The sequence below is a fragment of the Channa argus genome, chromosome 15 (assembly GCF_033026475.1).
Source record: "Channa argus isolate prfri chromosome 15, Channa argus male v1.0, whole genome shotgun sequence".
Taxonomy (NCBI): Eukaryota; Metazoa; Chordata; class Actinopteri; order Anabantiformes; family Channidae; genus Channa; species Channa argus.
The window spans coordinates 815,760-840,793 of NC_090211.1; the positions used below are offsets into that span (position 1 = coordinate 815,760).

Consider the following 25,034-nt stretch of genomic DNA (forward strand, 5'->3'; position numbering starts at 1 on the left):
GGTAGAATTCACAGGTGCTTAGACCTTCTCTCCTCTGTCTGCCTGAGAAGGGAGATTACCCCCAATGTAGAAACGATTTCAGATAAAATGAGTTAACGGATAACTGAAAAAGCTCATAAGCAAATGTGAACCATGTTGTTTTGTTGTACGTGCACCTGCCCATCCATCTTTTTTGGCCAACCATTGCTAACCTGTTGCTATGGTTGCAACCAATGCAGGGTAGGGTTGTCAGGTGTCAATGGCAAGGGTCAAACAAGTCCACAGATGGTGGCTTGATGGGGGTTGGGATTTGTATGGGGTGACGGCTTGGAATGGTGTTGGAGAACATAACAAGGAGAGGATGTGTGAAATTTTTCTTTTGTGTGTGGTGAATTCATGGTGTGTATGGTGGAAGTTATGTATGTGGATGTGTAGAAAAGGGTCTGTGGAGTTGCTGATCAAGGATTCATTTTTTTTCATTTTTCAATGCACAAGACTATTCTTTTGGACTGAAGCGATCTGGGGTGTAGGTGGGTTTTGTAGTGGAGGTGGAGAATGGAGCCTGTTCTTCGATGGGCTTCTTCAGCAATTACTGTCTTAGAATGAACGATGAAACCACAATTGATAAAATCCCTTCAACCCCAATCAGTCCTCTTATAACTGAGCAACACTCAAGCATAAGTGTCTTCAAGAGTTCGCTAGAGTTCAGCGCCAAAATCTCAAGGAAATGAGAGTGCTTTGTTTTTTGTTTGTACAAAAGGGGAGTGAGGGTCATTGTCAAGTACGTTCATATGCTACAGTAAAGCAGTTTAAAAAAAAAAAAAAAACCCACAACAACTCTAACAGAATAATCAGCATCACCAAACCTCTCCGTGCACCTGACTGGCCAATGTACAGACTGCGGGGACTGTTGCACACATAAAGTCCTCTTATTTGGCACACTCCCCTTCCCCCCATCTTGTGTGGGCGGTTAACCAGGATGCTGTTCCACTGCTTGCTGGGGTTCAGTGGTTCAGTGTTTTGTTTTTTTTCCTCCAAAAACTGGAGCTCAAGCCCCAAAATGGCAGACTATAGCAGTTAGATTGAGACGTAGGATAAGATGCACATCCTGCTGAATGATGTGGCTTCAATCCTCCCAACCAACCTACAGAGATGTTTCACTGGTCATGTCAGAATCCAAACTAGCAGCCAAGAACGAAATGTTCCAGTTTTACTGGGTTCAAAGAGACATTGATGCAGATGGTGAAGGGATATTAGGACCTCATGGGTGATGGGTTGGGATGATACAAGATGTATCTCCCTGAGAATCCCCAACTGGCTTACTCATACTCAACTGGTCCATCTGGAAGCAGTTAAAAATACAAAAAGGCCTGTTTCTAAAGTGAGAGATTTCAGCCTTAATTTCCAGCAGTCACACAGAAATCAAATGATTGAGGATGGGTTATGCTGTCTATCGTTGCTCATGTTTCAACAAGAGTATCTACTTTAAACTAAAAATGAAGGAACTGAAGTGCAACATTGGATGAGAAGATACTGATGCCTGATGGTGGGCCAATCTGGCGAGCTAATGTGATAAAATCCCTGCTTTCGTGGCAGCTTGCAATGATACAGTATATTGCCAGTGAGGATTGCTCCTTAGTTGAGTGTGATTAAAAGACAAGTTAAAACTGAGACAAAAAAATTTATGTCTTTGAATTGTCTTAGTGAAAATAATCAGTGGGGAATCACACACCCACCCAAACAAGTCTGAATCCACTAGCCACTTTCAATGTGTACCTGCCAAAATATCCTAATTTTCATAAATTTTCCTCTAGTGTCGAACTCAAAATTGTTCCAGTATAAATCACAACACCCCCTTATTTTGTCTGAATGTAAAAGATTTGCAGATTATTTTTAACTTGCTAACATTTTCTTCCTTTTCTCCACAGAACCAAGAAACTGCAGATCAGAAACATCCCACCTCACTTGCAATGGGAGGTTAGTCCCTATTTTTCTTTTTAATGTTTTTACACAGTCTATTACAGTGACTTCACACCTCTCCCAACCACATCATAGTACTACCACCCACAACATTTTCTCTTAAGGCAGCAAAGACATAGACTCCAAAATATATTTAACAAGCCCTCATGCTTACCAGATTTCCTATGTAGTCTTTTTTTTTGTTGTTTTGTTTTATTTTTAATCTAGAAATGTTCTAGATTATGTTCTGTCCCCTTATTGTTTCTAATTGCCCTTGGTGTTTGCCGAATCGCGTAAATAAACAGCTGCCCATACTATTAAAAGGATATTTGCTGTATATATATCTCTTAAAGAGTAGCACAAATATTGTGGATGGCCAGTCATTCATTTCCATTCAATGAATGTAGGCCTATGTTAGGACTAAGACAGCTGTGTCTCAGAAGGGTCCAGAGCAGGGTCCACTAACTGCAGGTTCTGCAGTTGCATCCCTGGTCAGCACTGGTCATTGGTGTCCGCAATTTCCATTAAAGACGTAAAAAAAAATGCTTTGTAAACTTCAAAAAACACAAAGGCCAGGTAAATGTTAGAAACCTACACAAAGAAATTGCTGGTTCTAAAAAACCACAATTGCATATGGAAACAAAAATCAGTGCCTCCAGAATATTGCAATATTGCAATTGTTGAGTGCAACACTTTCTTCAAGCAATCCACTGTGGATCCTGCACGACTTTGCCAATTAAAACATCATAAATACACAAAACTATTGGCTATTGCAAAATCAGGCTTTTTGGGGCTGCAAAAGTTACAAAAACATACCTGAAATCCAGAAGGGACAGAAGAATGAAACCCTGAGATCACAATGCTGTGAAAAAGGAACTGCTAACGACCCAGAGCACTGCAGCTCATCTATCATTGTGGTGGTTCTGATATGACACTTTTTAGGACTTTCACAAATGTCTGGATCAGGCCTTGAGGAAGAAAATCACTTCAGAATTCAGAACCCCTCAGAAATGTACAATACCAATCATCCTGATGCCTGGATCTGCCTTCGATAGATTTAGCAGCCATCTCCTACATTCTGAAGGTGGTTTCAGGCAGCGAGTGGTTGCTACTGTAGCTGCCTACAATGTGCTCTGTACTAAACTATGGCAGAAGGGTACAACACCATGCTCCTGGATACGTTCGATTTGAACACACTGTACACCACAGGCTGCTGCCGTCCATTCTCCACCTAGGGTGATCTCATGACCCAGCTCAACAGAGCAGGCTCAAGCCTCTAGCAGTGAAAATGGTTAATAATATCACATGATTAATAAGGCTTTAAGTTTTAGTAACTAGTATCATAAATGGGATTAACATTCACAGATAAGAAAAAGAAACTGTAAAGCAGATGCCCCAGCACCACTTCTCTTTCACTGGTTATCAGGTACCTCGGCAGTTGTTTCACGTACTCTTCTTTGCAACCACATGCTGCCGTCTTAAAACAATGTAAGTAACTGCTCACTGTCAGAGGATAGTACATTGAAGCACGTGATGCTATGACTTCACTGCAAATATATGTGTGACGTTTGTGGGTCATAAAAGATGATTTTAGTGGAATCTATTTTGAATCACAGGGGAACTGATGATTAAGCTCAAATCTATTGATGGTGGTGGGTAGTCACCATTTGAGTTGGATGTTTAATACCAACAAATATTACGTTTCTATTCATTGTACACCGATCCAACTTTAAAACAAAAGGGATATAAACATGGACATCTGAGCAAATGTTGAGCTAAATGTGCAGCTAAAACCGCACTCTACAAATGATAATAAAGAGAAATCATAGGCATTTGATCTTCACGAGTAAATGAACCTTTCATCACTTCTAAAAATGTTTTTGACAGATTTGTTTATACGTTTTTTTTAAAGATTATTAACTGTTACTTAAAAGAGTTTTTTTTTTTTATAAACTGTTTTCTACTTTTTTCATCAGTGTTTAAAGATGTTCTTTTCAGGCTGCATACACTTTCAACAGCCTCCAATAATGTTATGTTAATGCAGCCTGCAGGAGGAAACCTAGGACAGGGTTGCTCAGATGTATTTAAAATGTTTTCCCAGTCAAGATCAGACAGCAGTGGCTGGAATATTTTGGCTAAAATAAAATGAAATTTAAATTACATCATTTTAAGATTTCAAAAGTAAAAATGATACAAAAAAAAATCAAACTGCTTAGGTTCAGGTATGTCAGATTTTCAGTCAAATATTCTAAGTCAAAATCCTAATATAAATGTAAATAGAGTGTGAAGTAGTTTTTTTAGACTTTCTCGTCAGGGAAAGAACATGAAACAAACTAGTACTTGGATGGTGGAATTTGGGCGACTAATAACTTTACTACTCATGTTTTGGAGTCAAACAAGCAGCAGGAAAAGTTCTGGAAATTGCAACAAAAACAGTTAATTAATTCATTATTTGCCATGAAACTACATTAATATGTTTCAGACTTTGTTCATTTCTCACGTTGATTGGCGAAAAAATCACAGGCTCTTCAGTTGTGTCCTAATTATGAATCTAGAAAACAACTTTAATCTAAAATTGCTCTGAAAATTACACACTGAAAATCACCAAGTCAACAATCGTTGCCACTCTGTGTCACATTACCTCAATACTGTGCTCTGAGTTGCTGAATGGATTTTATTGTTTCTGCTGTAAAATGAACTTTAAACACATTGGTAGTTAAGATTTTTAGAAACCAAATGGGTCTAGAATGAAAAATTGACTTTAATAACAATATTCCCAGCTGTTTAGTTTTTGTAAAGAAGGCTGATTTTTTTTTTTTTGCAAATTAACTCTTCAAATATTTTCTGTTCTTAGAGTTTTAATTCTCAGGTGTGAACCTCCCAAGATTAGATTTGTTTGCTACTAACTAAAGCCTCAATTAAAGAATAGAAGAAATGAAATCAATGATGAGGATTTTTCCCAGTACAAAGTCAGAAATAAGGTTTTTGAAGTCTTTCTTTTCTCGAATCTGTACATGAATAAACTTAAGACCTGAGCTTTTGAGATTCATGCAGAAAATGTATTTATGACGCATGTATAAAACAAACTTGGACTAGACTTGTAAATTCAAGTTCTCAACAGCATCAAGTTCAAAAGTGTTAAAAATACTTAAGTCGAAGTTATGCTCAAAGAAATCACTCTTAGTGCAGTCAACTATGCAACTGTAGTGAAGGTAATCACACAGAAAAAAGGGACATTTTTTTAGGGTAACATTATTGTATTCATGTGCATTGTCAAGAGATGATTAATGGATACAATTAGTGATTTATAGAAGATGTATAAATTATGTATTTTATTGCATTGGGATTTTAGATTTGTGATCAAACTAAACAAGGTTGTTATGTAGTTAAAGATAATACAAATGCATTTTTTAAAATTCAGATATTTAAAAATTTGGGACTCTCATCATTTCCCCAAACACATTTGTTCACTTCACTTTTTAACTGTTGGTTCACCAAACAACACTGATTTACAGGAGACAGGAATGTTGAAGGATCATTATCCTTATTGTGTTTTCTGAGGGTGTGGCAGCCTGTCGGTCTGGTTCTGCAAGCAAATGCCTGTGGGAGTGGCTCTGTGCGTGTGGACCATTTACATGTGCCAGGTCCTTCCTGTCTCCGCTTCACGGAACCTGTCACTTGTGTCCACACGAGGGCGACAGAGCTCCGTTACACCTCAATGTGTCAGATAAGCCCCACTTTAGAGAAAAACAATGAGTTTACTCTGAGGAGAGACAGGGGTCAAAAGAGAACCTAACTGGGTACAGAAATGCCTTCAAATGCTTAGAAGCCATAAATATTAGAAATGCGGAGCAAAGTAACGAGCGTGCAATGAATCAAAACCATAATCAATCATCATAATTATAGATTAAATGTCTAAGGAAACAATCAGAGACACTTTGGTTGAAGCAACATGCATAGTTCATATTACTCTAGTTTTCAATGTTGTTTGCATTTGAGTTAAACATTTGATTGAGTTACACAAGTTTTTTCAACATTAATAGGTAAACAACACAAAGATCACATTACGCTTGTTTTCAAAATCAGTAATTGCTGATGTATTGTAAATTTTTCTCTCAGGAGTTATCTGATCTTTCCTTCTTTTCTCTTTAAACCTTTTTGTTTGTTTGTTGGCAGATTCATAGTAGTTTAACATTTTACACAAATGGAATAACGAATAAAACTGAATCACACTGGGATATTTTAAAAGAGTGAGTGGATCAGATATAGGTTGAATACTTACATCTGATTGGCTGCTTCTGCTCTTAGAATGCATGTGATTATTAAACGTGTTCACTAATCTGCTTTAAATTAATGTAACATTTCTTTGTAGGATAAAGTCACTTGTAGCACATAACTTCTGTGGCCCCTTCACAGCATTTTAAACATCATTATAGGAATAAACAGTGAATACCGGCCTGTGGGCTGCAATCTGACGCTCGCACCACTTTCAGTCCCATAGCATGAAAATCTGTACCCTGTGTACACGGGGTCTCAGTAAGTTTCTAATTCCATGGTGATCTCTATGATGTACAATTTTCACAGGGACTAAGACACCTGATATTCTTTAGATTAGATAAAATATGCTGTGATATTAATTGTCATGTAAAAAAACATTATTGATTAAAATACAGTACAGAAATTTAAACAACCGTTAACACCTGACGGAAAGTAAAATGTTTTGACTCAGGAGCAGCAGCAACAACATTTAAGGGTCCTTTTGTTGTTAAAGTGTATTTGAATTTGTCTTTTTTAATTTTGATAGACAATAAAAAACGTGTGTATATTTATTGTTTCATTTTTGCTGTGGGGAAAAACATGAAATAAAATTAGGACTCGTGAACTGTAGCACTTAATTGGCATCTGTCAGTAGAAGTTGAACTAAACTCTTTTAACATCATGGTACAACCACACAAAATCTGTGGTTCTTCTGTTTTCCACCTGAACTAACAGTGCTCCTTTTTTCCTCTCTTCTCTCCATCTCTGTCTCAGGTGCTGGATGGTCTGTTGGCCCAGTGTGGAACTGTAGAGAACTGTGAGCAAGGTAAGACCACTCAGCTTCACCCTCACTAAATGCTAAGCCTGTGTGATCTTTGCTCTGCTCTCAGTGCATCATTAACATCTCTGATCTGCACTATCATCTACACTTTTCAATTGCTTTAATTTCTCTTCGATATGCATCTAGGTCACCATTCCAGTCAAACTGAACTGATTGCACATGGTTTAGGAAGAGACACACCTGTGCACATAAAGTCCCACACTTCAGACTGCATGTCAATATCAAATTCAACTCTTTAGGAATAGCGGTGCCTCGGTTGGTCAGAAAGAGTTGGCTAAACTGCAGAAAGCCAGATGTGAGAAGCTTGTAGAGAATTATTAACCAAAGAAGATTCTGAGCTGTAACCGCTGCCAACGAGGCTTCCGTATTGGAATACAGGAAATAAATGTATTAATGAGTTTATTTAATAATGAATCAAATACAGCTAATTGTGCTCAAGTAGAAACAAAAGTGTCTTATGACCACATCTGGATTTTACTTGGTGGTTCCATTTGCAGACTGATTAGAACACATAGACTAGCTATGATGTGATGTGTGTGTATTTCTTAGATCCATTAAGATTTTCTGCTAGTGAAAATTGTGAAAGCAGAGTTTAAATCGGGACATCTGCGAATCAGCATCTTAGTCAATGCGTGGGTGAAACCACGATTCAAGATTCAAAGTGTTTATTGTCATATGCACAGATAAGACGCATGTTTCCCTGTACAATGAAATTCTTACTTTGCCCTCCACTCTAAATGTCAGACAGTAAGTCAAATGAGAATAGACGAAAAATAGAAATAAAATACAATACAAATAAAATAAAAAATAAGAGCAGTAAGGCAATAAAGGTGAGGTAGTGCAGCCTGGAGCAGCCATTTTTAAGATTTGGTTGTAACAACTGAGGTATTCATAAAACTCTTAAAAGTCACACTGTTTACAGATCCAGATCCAGCCAACGGTTTTTGACTCGTTATTAAACGTCATCATGTCTTTCTCTGTCTCAGTGAATACAGACAGCGATACTGCAGTGGTTAATGTCACATATGCATCGCGGGAGCACGCCAGGCTGTAAGTTCTGATAACTTTACTTTTTTTCTTTCTCTATTTTCTCTGTAAAATTAATTTAATAAAGTCTTTTTTCCACTGTATGTGCATGTTTATGCTTCCATTTTATTGTTGTGTCCTTATTATATATTTTACAGAATATCTAAAAGTGTGGTAGAGATAGCATCATGCCTAATATATAGAGAGCCACATATAATATAGGTCTGTGTAGACTCTCTAAAGAACATTTTTAGAATGAGTAGCAAAAGAAAAATGTCTTGGGATAGGAAATATAGGAATTTATCAAATGTTCTGTCACTGAAGTTGCAGTATGTTCAACACTCAAATTGTGACATCTAGTGGTCATTACTGTGAACTACAGCTGGGAACATGCGCTGACAGCTCATTTGGATAAAATGCTTTTCAAAATAAGTAGTTCCTGTCAGATTAACATAGCAGGTTAAATTTAAGGAGCAGAAGATTTTCCTTTAAAATGTAGTATAGTATAAACTGCAGAAGACATGGTCTGCACTGCTTCTTATTCACCCATTCACACTCCCAGTCACACACACACACCGCACCGATGGGGGAGCTGCTATGCAGCTGGCCAACACTCACCGGAATGAACTAAGTTGGGGTTCAGTGTCTTGCTTAAGGACACTTCGACATGTGACTGGTGGAGGTGGAACCAACAACCGCTCTACCTTCCTGAGCCCCAGTCGCCCACGAAAACTGCTCTAAACTGCATTAGAATTGTACTCAAGAGCAGTACTTGGTCTGTCCTACTCATTTCAATTCCATTCACCAAATTCACCTTTTTTTTTTTTTTTTATCCTCTCAGCAGAGGTGAAAAGTATCTAATTGCCTTTTTCAAGTACTGTACCTAAGTGACATTTTCAGTTAATTCACTCCCACTACAGTGTAGGGGTAAATATTATATGAATTCCGCTACATTTATTTGAGGGCTTTCTAAGTAAGTACTGTGCTGATAAAATTATTCTGGATAAATCAGCTGTCGGCACATGAAAGGGTTAAAATAAGCTCCATCTTTACGGTTTTCATGATAGTTTTTGTAACTTTTCATGAGGATTGAGTACGTGTTCTACTATGTCTGTCTGCTGTATTTCTAACTATCAAGACAAAAATAATGTATAAATGTTCACCATAAAGATTTTAATGTGGTCTCTATGAAATTAATTGCATACATTCCGTGCTGTGAATGACCCCCTTGCTCCTTGTGTTGTGTTCCTCTCAGAGCAATCCAGAAGCTGAATGGATACCAGTTTGAGAACCACACCTTGCGTGTGTCCTATATTCCTGATGATAACGCTGAGCTGGAGGGAGGACAGAGGGGGCCTGATAATGGCCGACGTGCTGGTTATGGACCTCGTGGTGGGCCCCGTGGAGGGTCCCCGAGCTCCGGCATGCCAGCCAAACCTCCGCATGGTGACATCCCTCTAAGGCTACTGGTACCCACACAGTATGTTGGAGCCATCATCGGCAAGGAAGGTGCCACCATTCGCAACATCACAAAGCAGACACAGAGCAAGTGAGTACAGCATCTACCTTCACCTAATACATCAACACTAGGGTTGACTATATACTGTTTGATAAATGCACATGCTAATACACTCAAGGGCACAGAATATATTCATGCTAACCTGCCTAATGTGGGGAAATCGCTGCTGTGGCAGTAAAACCCCTAATTTGACACAGCTTGAATTTATTAAACACACATAGCACTCAAATAAACATCACTTGAAAACCTGTCTCTAACAGGATTTATACTGAAAATTACCCTGTGATTCAAAACCATCAGAAACAGATAGCAACACTTTGTCCTAAACATTTAAGGTACAGAGTTGGAACATCAAATTTCCAAAGTACAACGTATGTTGGAATGCTGCAGTACAATAGAACAAATTATATCCTCAATTACATAAACACAAAAAAACAACACAAAAAATTGAAAAAAGAACTAGAAATTCTTATTGATACATAGCAGAAGGAGAACATTTTTACTGGAACTCAGAAATAAACGTGTTGTCGTGGCAAAAACTGTAAGGCAAGTTAGGAGGCAAAAAGGCAACTTAGAAGTGAATGATAACGGTGAATTTAATCAGCAAAATAGAGAATCATCCAGAGCAGAACAGAACTACACTCATGAGTGGCTCAATCTGATTGACCCAGATGTGTAGGTTGTTCAGCCTTTTATACATACAACTCAACAGCTGGGTTCACACAAAGAACAAAGGGATGAGTCAATGCAAATCAACCTTCGTACAATGTGATCAGGAGTCTTAATTAACAAGTTCATGTTACTTTGTCCTTTTGTCTTCATTGTCTTTTAAGTCCTTGAGATTGATGATTTGTGCTGGTTCCCGTGGGCTCCCTTCTGGGAAGCAAATGTTCAGGTGTAGGTAGTTTTATAGTTGATATCTACCTAACACACTTCTTTGTGTGGCCAGAGACATGATGTCTTACTGGGGAGCAAAAGGTGAGGAGGCACTGGTGTAAGCACGTTTGATACTGGGTCTGCCAGAAGTGTGAAACAGTGAAACAGTGTTACCTAGATTTTGAAATTTCCCTCACACGTGTCACATGTGGAAATATACACATGTGGTATTTTATTTCTCCAAAAAAAATGCCAGACATCAAATTTATGCATCTATCCACTGCTAGAGGTAATGTGGACAAACAGATGAGGACGTTATCCACATAAGAGAATTCCATGATTTGCAAACCAGTGTTTCAATTCAAAGATTGAAACTGAAATATGGTAGATATATATATATTATTTTTTTTTATTTGCTCATTTTGAATTAAATGCCCAAAAAACATTCAAAAACAAGTTGGGACAGGGACGTGTTTACCGCTGTTCCCTAAGCTCACCCTGTGCTTGGGAGCTTTAATTTTGAAAGGCTTGCCATGTTTTTTTTCTTCCTTATGCTCCAAATGTTTTCAGTGGCTGACAGGTCTGAATTGCAGGCAGGTAATACGCACAAAATGTGGTTTCAGATTGCGTTGCTGAAATAAACAAGAACCTTCCCAGTAAAAGATGTTGCCTGCATGGCACCATCTGTTGCTCCAAATCTTGTGAATGTAGTTTAGCATTATTGAAGCCTTCACCGATATCCACGTTACTCCCACCCCATTACACACGCACCATCCACCAGAGAGCAGTAAGCATTATGCTGCACAACTTTTCATTTCTGACATCAAATTCAAACAGTGCAAATATTTGGTTGTATTTGGTTTCTGAGTTTTAACAGTTGATATGCTGAAAAAAAAATTGCAAATAGTTGCATTTTCTACCATGGAATAAACTCACATCTTTGTCTAAATTAACTGTAGCCATTAAAAGATGCGTACATGCCATATTTGGCATTTGTAGTTAAAAAAAAATACTGCATTTGTATGTTTAAATAAATTGTAAATCATTGCATCCTGTTTTTATTTACATTTTACTCTGTCCCAACTTTTTGGGAAATGGTGATATTCTATTGAAAATAGTTTATTGGCTTTTTTTCTTGTATATGTTGGGTATTTATCACTATGGCAGACACATGTGTTTTTACATTGTACAGTCTCTCTCCAGCCAGTACAATATCATGTGTGCTAAAGCATGAGTTGCTGTAAGAGAGACAGAGTTTATTTGACAAAATATTACTGTTACAAAGCAGCATGTTTGCCCACTGCACAATGTCAGGGCCAAAAAGTACTGGTTTCATCATTTTATTATCTTATTAAACAGCACCAAGCAGACTTACAACATCTCCCCTTGCGTACGTCTTTATAAAATTATAGTAACTTAATTTGCATTCACTGGATCATGCAGTCAAGTGTTACAATCTTCCTGCAACGTTGGCTTTTGCAGGCTAAATAAATAAATCTACTAAATCTACCTAACACAAGTTAAGCACCAAACATTGTGACTTGAGAACTGAACCCCAAAAGATTAGACTAAAGCATTACATGCTTTCACTAATAGTTCAGTTTTTAGCACATTTTAGAATCCTACTTCACAACATAATGGTTTTTTGATGTCTCTAAAGCAGGGATGCATGCAGAGTGTGTTGTGCTCTGGTATGTACATCAAACTGGGAAAACGCAGTTTAACTGCACCTTTTTACTGAATATTGGGGATGGGAATAATGGTGTTTGACAGGGTGGTATTATTTCTTTTCTTTTAACATGTGGATGAATACAGTCAGTGACATTAAATAGTGTATAACAGGATGGATGGTTGATAATTTTATATTTAACCACCAACCATATGCAGATAATTTAGATGTATAGTGAATGTGAAGATCCCCTGCAAACTGAACACTGGTGACTCTTCATGACAACAGTTGCAGGCTGTCGCACGGTCATGAATTAATTAATTTAGGGGGCATGCATGTAAAACTCATACTGGGGAAACTCTCATTTTACAGATTTTAGATAAATTATAAAGCTTATTACAATCTTTACCTGCAGGATCGATGTTCACCGTAAAGAGAATGCAGGTGCTGCTGAGAAGCCGATCAGCATTCACTCAACTCCTGAGGGCTGCTCAGCCGCCTGCCGCATGATCCTTGACATCATGCACCAGGAGGCTAAAGACACCAAGACGTAGGTTTTCAACAAAAATGTTAACAATGTTAAAGTTAACAATGTAGTGTACTTTAATACCCTGATGTGTGTTTTTTTTTTTTGCAGGGCTGATGAGGTTCCTCTGAAGATTCTGGCTCACAACAACTTTGTTGGACGCCTAATTGGAAAGGAGGGACGCAACCTGAAAAAAATCGAGCAGGACACAGACACCAAGATCACCATCTCCCCGTAAGTCGCACTTGCACACGGTGACTGCTGCTAAATTCCCTTTACGCTGGTCACTGAACACTGATCAGCTCTATCAGTAACCACCGCCGTGTGATCTGTACAGTCTGCAGGACCTGACCCTGTACAATCCTGAGAGGACCATCACAGTTAAAGGCGCTATTGAAGCCTGCTGTCAGGCCGAGGTGGAGATCATGAAGAAGGTTAGAGAGGCCTATGAGAACGACATCGCTGCTATGAATGTGAGTCTACATGTGCACACAAACACAACTGCATTTCCGTAGAAGCTCGTCAAACACACGCTAACGAACAAGTGTCCTAAATGGTCACTAGATCTTGGGATGCACTGAGCACATTCTGGGGCTATGACAAGCGAACTTCCACGGCTCCTTTATGAAAAAGGAAATAGCATTTTCTAGTATGCAAAAGGAATATGTGAATAAAGAAACTCTCATGGATATTAATGCTAGATGAAAACTTTTCTTTATGGCAAACCACGCAGTCAGAGATTTCATACACTCCAATGGCTTCTTGTCTATAGGTTACATATCAGAAATGATTACTCTGAGTTGAGGGTTTGGAGTGGGTCAGACAGTTTATTTGATTTGAGGATCGTGCAGAAAGACTTCTTGTGTGCTGCTTTTGTTTTAGCCAATGGCCGTGCTTACTTTTATTTAACTTTTATTGTGATTTTTATTTATTTTTTATAACAATTGTATGAACACGTCCTGTAAATTGTTCCATCATCTTTTGTAAAGTGTAAAGCAATTAGTTTAATTTAAAGTTATGTAAGGTTTAAAGGTTGGATTGCATGTATTTGCCCTAATCTCTGGGAATAAACCATTTCCCAGTGAGTTTAATTTGAAATGGCAGATTGAGTTAGTGCAGGAAACTGCATGTGTTTCTAACATGCAATCTTCTCCACAGCAACAGACCCACCTGATTCCCGGGCTCAACCTGGGTGCACTTGGCCTCTTCCCCTCTTCCTCCAATATGCCACCACCTCCACCTGGAAATTCCGGTGCTGGTGCCCCCTATGGCTGCTTTGGGGTAAGAACCACAGGGAAACACAATGTGGGTGAAGCGAGATAATGTAAATATTAGTTATGTGGAATTTTCCAAAACCGTTTCTGAAATTGTCCATTCATTATCTTTTCCATTTGTCTTCCTTTTGTTAGTCTTTGGGAGACAAATTATTTAGTAATTTAGTAAATAATGACTGATGTTCCAAACTGACTCAGCTCATGTTATGAACTCTTTGTTTCTTCAGGCTCCAGAGCAGGAGACAGTGCATGTATACATCCCAGCACAGGCGGTGGGAGCTATCATTGGAAAGAAGGGACAGCACATCAAACAGCTGAGTCGCTTCGCTGGGGCTTCTATCAAGGTGTGTCATTTAAACCTGTTTACCACACATTCTACATGCTAAATAGGGAGAGATGGCTATGGGGAGGCAGATCCCCTACATTGTTCAAAGTTATTGTCCTCTGTATTTACATTCTATTCAACATAGGCACTGGAATTTCTCTAATCTCTTTCTCTCATTGTCTACTTTTTACTGATAGAATCTCTACTCACTGAGGTGACCCATTGTCATTACAATTCACTCTCAGCAATAAGAATACAGACCAGACTGCTTTTTTTTTTTTTTTTGTAAAGCCAAAAGTAATTTTGATCCAGGTCTAACTGCAACTGCTGAGGACCGACAGCAGTGAGTAAAAATTAGAACAACAATCAAGCTCCCTGTGTGGTTGTGAATAATTACGAAAGAGAAAACAATGTCATTCTTAGAGCTCTGAGATACTTAAGACCAGAATTGTAGCCTGAGAACTAATGCATACGTGGCGTGATACATATTAGTTAAACTAAAAACAAATTTAAATCCTCAATCATAAAATTATAGAATGTTAACATGCTCTGCTCTTCCAGATCGCTCCAGCTGAAAGTCCGGACTCTAAAATGAGGATGGTGATTGTAACAGGACCCCCTGAGGCTCAATTTAAGGTAAATGCTAACAAGACATTGCCAGTTGACTAATTGCATTTTTGTTTGGCCGAGAGTCTAACAACATGGATTATTAACATCTCTCTCTTGCTCTTACAGGCTCAGGGTAGAATCTATGGCAAACTAAAGGAGGAGAACTTCTTTGGGCCAAAGGAGGAGGTCAAACTCGAGACTCACATCAAGATGGCTGCAGCTGCTGCAGGACGAGTCATTGGAAAGGGAGGCAAAACGGTCAGTAACACAAACCCTGTGTGTTTTGTCCTTTTTGTCCCACATATTAAGTTCGTATACCACAAGAACTGTGCCATGAGTTCTCAGTATTGAATATTGTCATTAGGTCTGTTAAATGTCTTACCAAAACTTGTTGTTCCAGGTGAATGAGCTGCAGAATCTGACAGCAGCTGAAGTGGTGGTCCCCAGGGAACAGACGCCTGATGAAAATGACCAGGTCATTGTCAAGATCAATGGACATTTCTATGCCAGCCAGGTATTACCCCTACTGAATAGGCTTCAATATATGTATTCTGCATATATTATATTATTATATTTTTTATTCTGTCTACATTAATATAACTTATTCTGTTTAACAGAATGCCACTAAACGTTGTCCTTTTTGACTGATTCCAAAACACACCCCTTTCTAAGTCTACAGCCTTATTTTAGAAATGAACTTATCATTTTGTAAATATATTGAAACTAATATTTTCTAATGGAGGCCACATTCAAAGTGACCACTTCATGCTGTCACTAGCATTACAAAACCCATTTATCGTCATTTATCATAAGACAATTGGCATCTATCTGTAATTTACCAAACAAATTTCATGTGATTACCTTTCTTGACCAGATAAATCTTGATGCAACTTGGCACTTATGTTTTTCTAAATTAATTCATAGTATACCGCAATGGCAGATACCCCCCCCTTTTTTTTTTGTTGTTTTCCACTCTTACTTGTTACTCTACTTTGTACACTTTGCATAGATGATACTCAATTAAATCTTCCTATCAACTTTATCAACATTACCTGGTGTTTTCTGCCACTTCAACAAGCATCTGTTTTGGCCAGGAAATATCAGTGATCTACAGGAGCAGCCGAGAGAGAGAGAAAGATTTATCGATTATAAGGTTTTTTCGTTAGACTGTGAACAGTTTGGCATTAACTTTCATTTATTCTAGCTGATGGTGACTGTTACTCATATGTCCTCTTGTTCTAAAAACCATCTACATCTCTCCTCTGTCCTGTAGTTGGCTCAGAGGAAGATTCGGGACATCCTAACCCAGGTCAAACAGACACAGAAAGGAGGCATGGGCCCCGGCCCTCACCCCCAAGGCTTCACAGAGATGGGCAGTCCTTTGCAGGGACTGACTCAGGACAACCAGCCACGCAGGAAGTGAGGGTCTCCATACTCTCCTCTGCCATGGGGAAACCCGGCCTGATGGACAGACAGACCGACACGCATGAACGGATAGACGGACGGATACAAGAGAGCGATACACGGACCCAGCGATAGATAGGGAGAGATATAAAAAGGGAGGGAGTACGCCCGATTTGCCAGAGAGAAAGAGAGGCATTTAGAGAAAGAGAGATAAATTCAAAAGATGAAAGGAATAATAAAAAAAAAAAGGTTTAAGATTAAAAGAAACTTGAGAACTAAGACCAGATGCCAGGCCAGAAGAGAGGCTGATTGGGGATGGAGGGATAGAGGAAAGGAGGGATGAGAGAGGGTAGCATTCTCCTAGTGTGCCTTTGGTCAGGGCTGCAGTCAGGTCCTCATCTGCTGTGATTTAAACACAGTTTTTGCCACATGGGTTCGAACAACATGGGCATCATTATTAATCATGTAACGACGGAGCCTTACTGCCTTACTACATGGGGTCTTGTGCAGAGAGGAGACCCTGACTCGAGACACACTAGCAAGAACCTGTTTGTCCCTCTGTCACCCTCTACTGACTTCTCCAACCATCTGCAATCAGTCCTATATTTTAAGGGTGGTTTTTTTAAACAGAGATATATGTATAGAAATGTTTTATTCAGAGCTATTATTGATAGATTACAGTGAGGCAGAGCTGGGAGAGGGGACGGGGAAACTGCTGCAGTGGTACAAGGGGATAAGTTGCAGGTCTGGTGCTAGACCACCAGCCCCTATCCCCATCCCCAACAAGAGTCTAGAAGAGGGGCCGCAGATGTTAACACTGCTCTTTAAAAACCTTTCCGAATAGTGGAAAGACTCGACAAAAAGAAGAAAATGAGGTTGTAAATATATAATCTTCATGTAAATGTTAACAAATGCTGCGTCTTGCCGTCTTGCCTTTTTTAAAGGGGTCTTCTGTATATTTCCCAATCTCTTATCTATTATATGTAGCATAATGGAAGCCTACAACGAGGCCAGAGAATAGGAAGTCACTGAGCACCCCCATCCACATTTAGTTGTGTGGCGGAAAAAGCCCAGCAAGAGACAGTACAGGGCGCAAAGGTCGCAGCTGGTCCTGCAGTTCTATTGTAGCGGCTCAGCTCACACATGTGAAACCATTATGACACAACCTTATGAAAACAGCCAGCAGCTATGCTAGTTGGCTTGCGACCTGCACCTTAAATGGCATATTTTATATATATTATATATATATGATATGTGAGTTAGCCTGGCCCCTCCAGTGAATGTACTAAAGGCAGCGAATCAGTTGTGAGGTTTTGCTAAACCTGTATGAAAAAGTCCTGCAATGACAGACAAACAAGGTGTGTCTGAGACTTTCTGCTCATTGTCTTCATCCAGTGCTCCATAGTCAAGGCCAGTCTTAGACAGGATGCCTTTCTCCTCAGAGGAGCTTAGATCAACTCTGCATTAAATTGGCCTTTGTTTGTCACGAAAATGGCATCTAAGGTTTGGAATAACAAAGGAAGTCTGAGACTGCCCTTGGCCAAGTGTGAAAACCAAAAGCAAAGTCTTCCAAAGCTTGTTGCCATGAGTTCAGAGACGGTTCAATCAGACGGAGGGGAGTGGCTTCCTCGTTCTCTCTCCCAATCTGCCGAAGGCCTATGGGCAGAGCCTCCACACCCTGCCTGCATATGATAATGAGAGGGTGCAGCCTATGCATGGACGCTCTTGACAAGATTAGAACAGATTAGAGAAGAAATGAAAAAGAAAAAAACCTACCTCAGGGTAAAGTTACCTCAGTATTCCTAACTTTTTTTTGCTTGCTGGTGTTTTATATAAGAAAAAAAAGAAAAGAAGAGCTGATAGTCCTGAATATTTTTTATTTTTTTAAAAAAAAAATGTATTTTTTGTTAGGTATTTGTCTTGTTGCTTTGGTTATTCTTTTCAATTTTTTTTTTTTTTTTTTTTTTGGTTTCTTTATTTTGTTTAGTTTTTGCTTTTTTGGTGTGACGATGGCTGAATGAGTTCAGAATGACAAAGAGTGTTCTTTTGAATTAAAGCAGACAGAGGTAGACGCTGGCCTTTTTTAGGTTAGAACACATGCTCTCTGTCTTCCTGAAGTGTGATTGTCTTAGTGAAGTGATGCCAATGGGGAGTCGTATAAATTGAGCAGGCGGGTCCTAAAGTACTCAGGGTTTTCCAACACGACTGTTTCCAGAGGGGGTGTGCTAATGGTTTTTAATGACCCATCCCGACTCCCTTTTCCTGTGTCTACTGGGCTGCCCTGGGTACTGAAGGACCCCCTTCTTCTGCCTTCCTGAAGCGCCAAACATTATGAGAGGGCTTTAAGTGTTCAAAACAGTAGCTAAGAGGTTTCTCTCCCACAAAGAGGACACATTCATCCTGTCTTTCCTTACCTTTCTCACATGGAGGTTAGGAACATGTCAGACCAGAGTTGTGGTCACAGCAATAGTGGTCCATCTACTGCATTCTATCCACACACACACATGCACACACACACACATGCACACACACAAATGCACACACACACTCACACACACACACACACACACCTGAAATAGCTCTGACTTCTCTGAATGTGAATATTTATTACCTGTGCACTGACCACGACACCTCAGATGCTCCCTGTTGGCTCCGTGTGTGTGTGTGCGTGTGCGTGTGTGTGTGTGTGTACGTAAAAGTGAGTGATGCAAGTGTGTTGATTGGTTTTAAATGTTTGTTTCTGTCAAAAGATGTGGTTGGGAAAAAAAAGCAGAAAAAAGTTGGACAAGAACCTATCTATGGCCCTCCATCTGTTTTCCAGATGGTTATAAGGGGGGATGAAATCTTACAACCTTCCTTGAAAAAATGGGAGCGAAAAGAAAAGCAAGAGGGTTTAAAAACAACAGTAACACAGCAGAGTTTAAGATGAAAACCTGTACATAAGATGTTAACAAAGGTGATCATACTTTTGTATTTTTGGAGAAAAAAACCCTAAAAATCAGAATGGAAAAGGCTGTTGACTGAACGATTGCACCAAGCGGAGTCATTTAAGGTCACTGCCAGAAAACTATTCTATTTAATGTCTTACCTGTGCTCAGTGACATAGTGTACACTGAAAAGTATCTGTTGTGTCTCTGCTTCCATTTTTTTCCAGAGGTGGTTACTTCACAGCCTTCACATAGTGTGTCCTGTTTCAAGTTGCCACCTCTTTCAATCCATAGAGCTCTGTTCACAACCACCAAGACACAGTATATTTAGGATTAAATATTCAGCCTGCAGCCGTTTGGATTGGTTAGGAATAATATCAGTTATTTGTTTGGTTGGATTTTAGTTTGGACAATACAGCAAGCTTTATTTTGACATGACATCTGGGGACGTATCGTTGCACTAATTGATGAAATATGCCGACAACGTCAGACTATTGAAACAACTGAAAACCTCCTGTAACACCTGATGCAGTTCTTTAAGGAAAAATATGGAGAGTGAAGGGAAAAGGAGAAAGAGTGACAGGAAGAGGGGAGAGAAGAGGGGAGGTGGTCAAACATTTGCTTTCTATCCCATTAGCAACTATGTTCCACCATCTTCTTTCACTTTTTTCCTTTGTCTGTCAAAATCCTCTCCTAATTCATTTTCACCTTCAGTACTCCAGGAAAAAGTGTGAGATGTTTATTTACTTTTATTTTGAAAGAAAAAAAAAAGTTTTTGGAGTGGGCGAGACTTCCAGTCAGGGTCCCTTGCCCTCTCTTGCGCTGGTCACCATCGTGTTCGTTTTTCTCACTTCTGTTCAAGACCTTTCAATTTCTTACTTTAAACACCTTTTTTTTTTCCCCTATCAATGTTCTCTCTTTTTGGAAAAAAATGAAAATTTGATGTTTTATTCTTTTGTTTTTGAATGCACACATTTATTAACACAACAGCTACTAAATACGACGAGCTACTAACATTTAGGTCAGGATGTGACAGTATCTGTGCCAAACACACAGGAAGGGGGAAAGTCCAAAATGCAGTATTGATCCATTTCGAGCCTATAACTTGGAACACTGAACCTAATTATGACAATTTCAGTAATATTTCCAAGTAAAAGTTCTTACATTCTGATGGTGGTATCTCATCTTGGGACTGAACTCTTCATCTTTTGGTTTTGTATGTGCAGTAGAGACAGTACATTTTAGGTTTGTTGTTGCCACAGAAACCGAAACTGAGACACACAGCATTTGGCAATGAGCCAAACAGCTCACCCAACTCTTAGCTTGCATCCTGACAGGGACAGAAATCAATAGATCTTTCTCATGTTTGGCAGCATGAGGTGTTGGCTCTTTTCGACCGCAGGAACCTGAAACCTTCCATGACCTGAACATGTAGGGTGAAGGCAGTGACTTGTGACTTGTTTGATTGTGTTGTTAATTCTTTGATACGAGACGGCTTTTTTCTTTTAACCTGTCACGGGTGACAGCTCACAAGCACCCGTCCTCTCTCCCCACAAGTTCCTGGAACTTGATTTATGCTGCGTCACATTACTTGTGGAAGTCAAAGCCCCGAATGAAGGCTCACCTGAGGTGACCATTTTCCAGTAAACCAATCTCTTATTGCCTTGTCTCCAAAGCAGATAAGAGGACAGTGGAAACAAAAGCAGAACCTTAAATGTAGGGGTCCAGAAGTTCCTGCAGTGGAAAACTTTTTTTTTTTTTTTATTTCGGCTTATTTCGTGAGCCCTTCCTGACACAACCCTCTCCTCCCGGGCTTCAGACCAGCTGGGGATGGTGATGGGCTGTTGGGGGTTCACTTTGACATGTCTAAAATATGAAATATCTGCCACACTAAAATTTAAGCAGCAAAATTAAAGAATTTTAGTGTGTTAAACACATTCTAAGCCTCTTTCATGGACCATACCAGTGCACGTTTTACCCCGTTCATTGTTGCTGACTATGTTGTGAAACACATCATTTCTGTATGTTTGTTTCCATTTGTTTCATAATGAAAATCCTCTATACTGGATTTAGATTATGGGTCTTAGGACATAACCTATTCTGGACCCCCCCCACATTGGGCACCATTTCTCTAGAACTTCTGCAACAAGAGTAAAGTTAATCGTCTCCGGTGATAGAAATGTTCTCACAAAATTACAGTGAAAGGTACAATATGATGCTTTCATTTGGCATTTCTAACCAGCATGCATTGTGTGCTTACTTTCACATTATGCAGTCACTCTTTGTTAATATATAATCATTTTACCAACTTGGAACATGCTCAGCATTAATACAAAGCATGTGAATGGGCAAAAAAAAAACACTTGTATCGTCCTTGGATTTAAAGATTGGATATTCAGACTCCAAAGTCTCTTGTTTGAGGCATCCGAGCACAGAATCGCGTTATAGACCTTTAAAAGATGTAGCTCAGCCCTGACAAACAGGAAAATACTGTCTCCAAGCTCTTGTGAGGGACGTCTGCCATAAAGCATCGCAAACTCCTCCGTATTGTGTTTCCCCCGTCCTTTAGAGGAAGTGGTCTCTCGACAAATGTGAGACAAAACCGAGACCTAGAAGAGGGACACACAAACTAGACAAGACAAAAAAAAAAAAAAAACCACAACCTCCTGACACATAACTAGGAACGCTACCTCAAAATATGAGCAATCTCAGTTGGAAGATTGTTTTTTCTTATTTTCTTTTATTACAAACAGATGAGCAAACAGTCAGTCGGACAAACTCACAGACATAAAAAGTACAGTCAGTCACAAGTTTGTGTTTCCTTCCACTCTTCAACGTTAATTTATTTTTGGCTATTAGAGATGGGACTGTTAAAAGAAACGAGTAAATAAAAAAGCAGAAAATGAGACAAAAAATAAATAAATAATGGACACGTGTTGCAGGGTGACGTGACGGGACGGCAACTGGGATGAGCCATTTTAATAACCTTAAATAAAGGGTTAAGGTCGGCTACATTCGATATCTACTGATTTCAACAGTTTCCACACGGAGACTAAAACCAACATCTTGAATTTGATCTCACCTGTTCATTTGTGGCATAGACCAAGTTTGTTACCTGACGACTAGGAAATTTGACACAAACATTTTTTCTTTTTTTTTAAAGGAGCTCAGAAGGCTGAAACAACAATCCTCTTTAACAGCCTCTAATGTGCATTGTGTGCTACACATAACAGGGCAGAGATGTTCCCTTCAGTTGTTAGTTCTCTGTTTGAAGCTCCATCCCTTTAAACATACTGGGGTTAATTGTTTTTTTCTGAGACATAAAGTGCAACGTTTTCACTTGTATTTTTATTTGGTTGATTGAAAACATCGGAAGTCTATGTCTAAGTCAAATCAGGTGTAGACTGAACTTTGAGTAGAAGCTAATCATTGTTTCTGTATAGGAATTGTTGAAAACAGTAAAAATCCGTTATTAACTGTTCAGAGCCAGTTCTAGTCAGTCACCTCACGTCAAATCACAACTGAATGCTGCAGGGTTTTTTTTTCATTTTTTCATTTGTACCTGCCACCTGAAACTTATACTGAAATTACCCCCCACTTCAGCTCCACCCTGCAGCTCCACTTCCCCTCCCTGTAACTTTTACCTCCTGAATTAAGGGGCACGACATCTGTAACCATGTAATTGTTTTGTTGATCTACCTCTTAGGAATGAAATAGGTATGGGTAAATTTTTGTTTTGAAAAAGAACACAAAAATTGTGGAAAAAAAAAAAAAGTTGCTTGAAAAGAAATATAGTGAAGTAAATTGGGTAGCGGCATCTCCATTTACTGTAGTGGATAGTCTAAAGGAAAAAAAAAGTTTTACTTCTTCCAAAGATGATTTAGTTTTCTTTCTCCATTCTTACTTGTTTTGGAAAGATTATATAATGGAATGATAAACTGAAAGGGGGATACAAAAGCTTACCACCTGCATTTAATTTTCTTCTTTAAAAAAATCCAACATTTCTTTATCAAATGTGCATTTGTTTTGTTCATTAAACTTACACTTTTTAACTTCAAAATGTTCCTCATGTTTTATTTCTGGTTGACTTCTAATGTTTCTCTCTCTTTTTATGACAGCAGATTGTATCTCTTGTGTTTGGGTGCAATTAGCATTTTCTTTCTCTCTGTGAAAAGCCTACAGTTAGAGCGCCCTGCAAGGACCTTCTCCACTTATCAATGATCTATTATCACTTCTAATTAGTCATTTGAAAAAGCAAAAGGACCTGTTATTTTAACTGACTGTGCTGCTGCACGTGGAAGGACGGAGAGAGGCAGTCTTTCTCATGCTGCTTGTTAAACCTGATCCAGGCTCGGCCACCTAACTTAGAACTGAGCTTTCTATGTGCTCTGACTGTGCTGCCATGTGAAGACTGATGTCTAAGCTCCAGAGATGCAGCTGAGAAGGGTCAAGTCTCCTTCCTTCCACCAGGTGGCACCTGTGGTCTTCACAGTCTATGGACTTTCACCCTCTGCCTACCTGATTCCTTTAGTCCTCATAAATCCTTGTAAACAAAACAGAGCATAGATATGAATGTGTTAATAAATGATGAGAAAATGGACCCTCCTTTTTCTTTGTGTCTCTTTATCTGTCCATCTGTGAGTGTGTGTGTGTGTGTGCTCCTGTATAGCCAGCAGCAGTGTGAGGAACAGTTTGAATGTTATACTAGTGGAGTGATGTTAGTGCTCAACCCCCCACTTTCATAAATCATATTCAGTTCATACAAATCATTCAGCCATATTCATCCAAGACATAAATAAAAAACAGTAAGTAAATATATAAATCATAAGTAAAATAAATATACGGCCTTACTGCCCACCAATGTCCAGCCCGGTAGTAATTGGGGAGAGTTGTGGGGAAGTAAATTGGTTAATAGCGGCATCTGCTGGATTATAAAAAACATTGCAGGCGACGTGGATGGTCTCGCAAGCATGCGGAGACTGAACTTGGTTCACCCCTTCTGACATGTAAAAAATGGTCCTGTTTACATAACCAGCTGATAATAAAGTGCTAACTGAATGAAAGAGAAGTGTAAATATTCCAATTAGTTTGAATATAACCCAAATAATATGACTATGACTAATAGTAACTAATAGTCATTTTGGTTCATGTCACTTATCAAAAATAAGTGAAAGTGGGAGGGCTTGTGTACTGTGAGGGGAGAGGCAGGGTTTACACATTTTTATTAAGAAAGAGAATTTTTTTTTCTTCAGTTCAAAGCAATTGTGTCTCTTTGAAACCAGCTCTCCTCCTGCCTTGGAAAAAAAAACTCTCTTACACAAGGTACGGATGAGGTGGGAGTACATGAAAATTTTAAAGCAAGTTTGTAGAGGTGCATTGATGAAGTGCTCCTGTTTATGTAAGACAGCTCTGTGGGGCAGAGCACAAATCTTACCTGCAAATACAACTTAAAGTTAATTAATGTGAAAAAAATGATTAAATCAAGAGTCTGTCAGAAAGGAATTGAACACAAAATGAACACAAATGAAAACTGAAACAGGGAAGGAAAACATTTATCTTGGTGTTATATATTCAAAATGATGCAGACTGTTGGTTTTTCTCGGTGGTTCCATAAATATCAGTGGATAATGTGCATTTATAATTTAGGAATGTAATACTTTATTGTTATTAAATTCTTTTTCAATGGATTGTTAATTATGGTTTTTCAATTGGTTTAGTTCAACCAAGGTGTTGAAACAGCTACAAGAAATAAAGCTGTACTGAAAATAATTATAAAACTTTGTGTGTTTTTCTGAAATGTTCGTGTTTATCAAAATGTATGTAAATGTGTTGAATGCATATAG

At 38.9% G+C, this 25,034-nt stretch overlaps 1 protein-coding gene across 2 annotated transcripts in view; it reads left to right on the forward strand.

Annotated features, from left to right (window-relative positions):
• igf2bp1 (insulin-like growth factor 2 mRNA binding protein 1) overlaps window positions 1–23,789 on the forward strand; it is a 59,241-nt gene extending 35,452 nt beyond the window's left edge. The window contains exons 3-15 of one of the 2 annotated variants that reach the window (XM_067477474.1): window positions 1,908–1,956; window positions 6,970–7,021; window positions 8,023–8,086; window positions 9,318–9,611; window positions 12,542–12,676; window positions 12,764–12,886; window positions 12,990–13,125; window positions 13,817–13,933; window positions 14,154–14,270; window positions 14,813–14,887; window positions 14,987–15,118; window positions 15,261–15,374; window positions 16,134–23,789. In XM_067477474.1, coding sequence (XP_067333575.1) covers window positions 1,908–1,956; window positions 6,970–7,021; window positions 8,023–8,086; window positions 9,318–9,611; window positions 12,542–12,676; window positions 12,764–12,886; window positions 12,990–13,125; window positions 13,817–13,933; window positions 14,154–14,270; window positions 14,813–14,887; window positions 14,987–15,118; window positions 15,261–15,374; window positions 16,134–16,283 — 1,558 coding nt within the window. In that variant the 3' untranslated portion in view covers window positions 16,284–23,789. Of the gene's footprint in view, window positions 1–1,907; window positions 1,957–6,969; window positions 7,022–8,022; window positions 8,087–9,317; window positions 9,612–12,541; window positions 12,677–12,763; window positions 12,887–12,989; window positions 13,126–13,810; window positions 13,934–14,153; window positions 14,271–14,812; window positions 14,888–14,986; window positions 15,119–15,260; window positions 15,375–16,133 lie in introns of both variants that reach the window. The other variant, XM_067477473.1, reaches the window with a different exon arrangement.
• The last annotated feature ends 1,245 nt before the right edge of the window (window positions 23,790–25,034 follow it).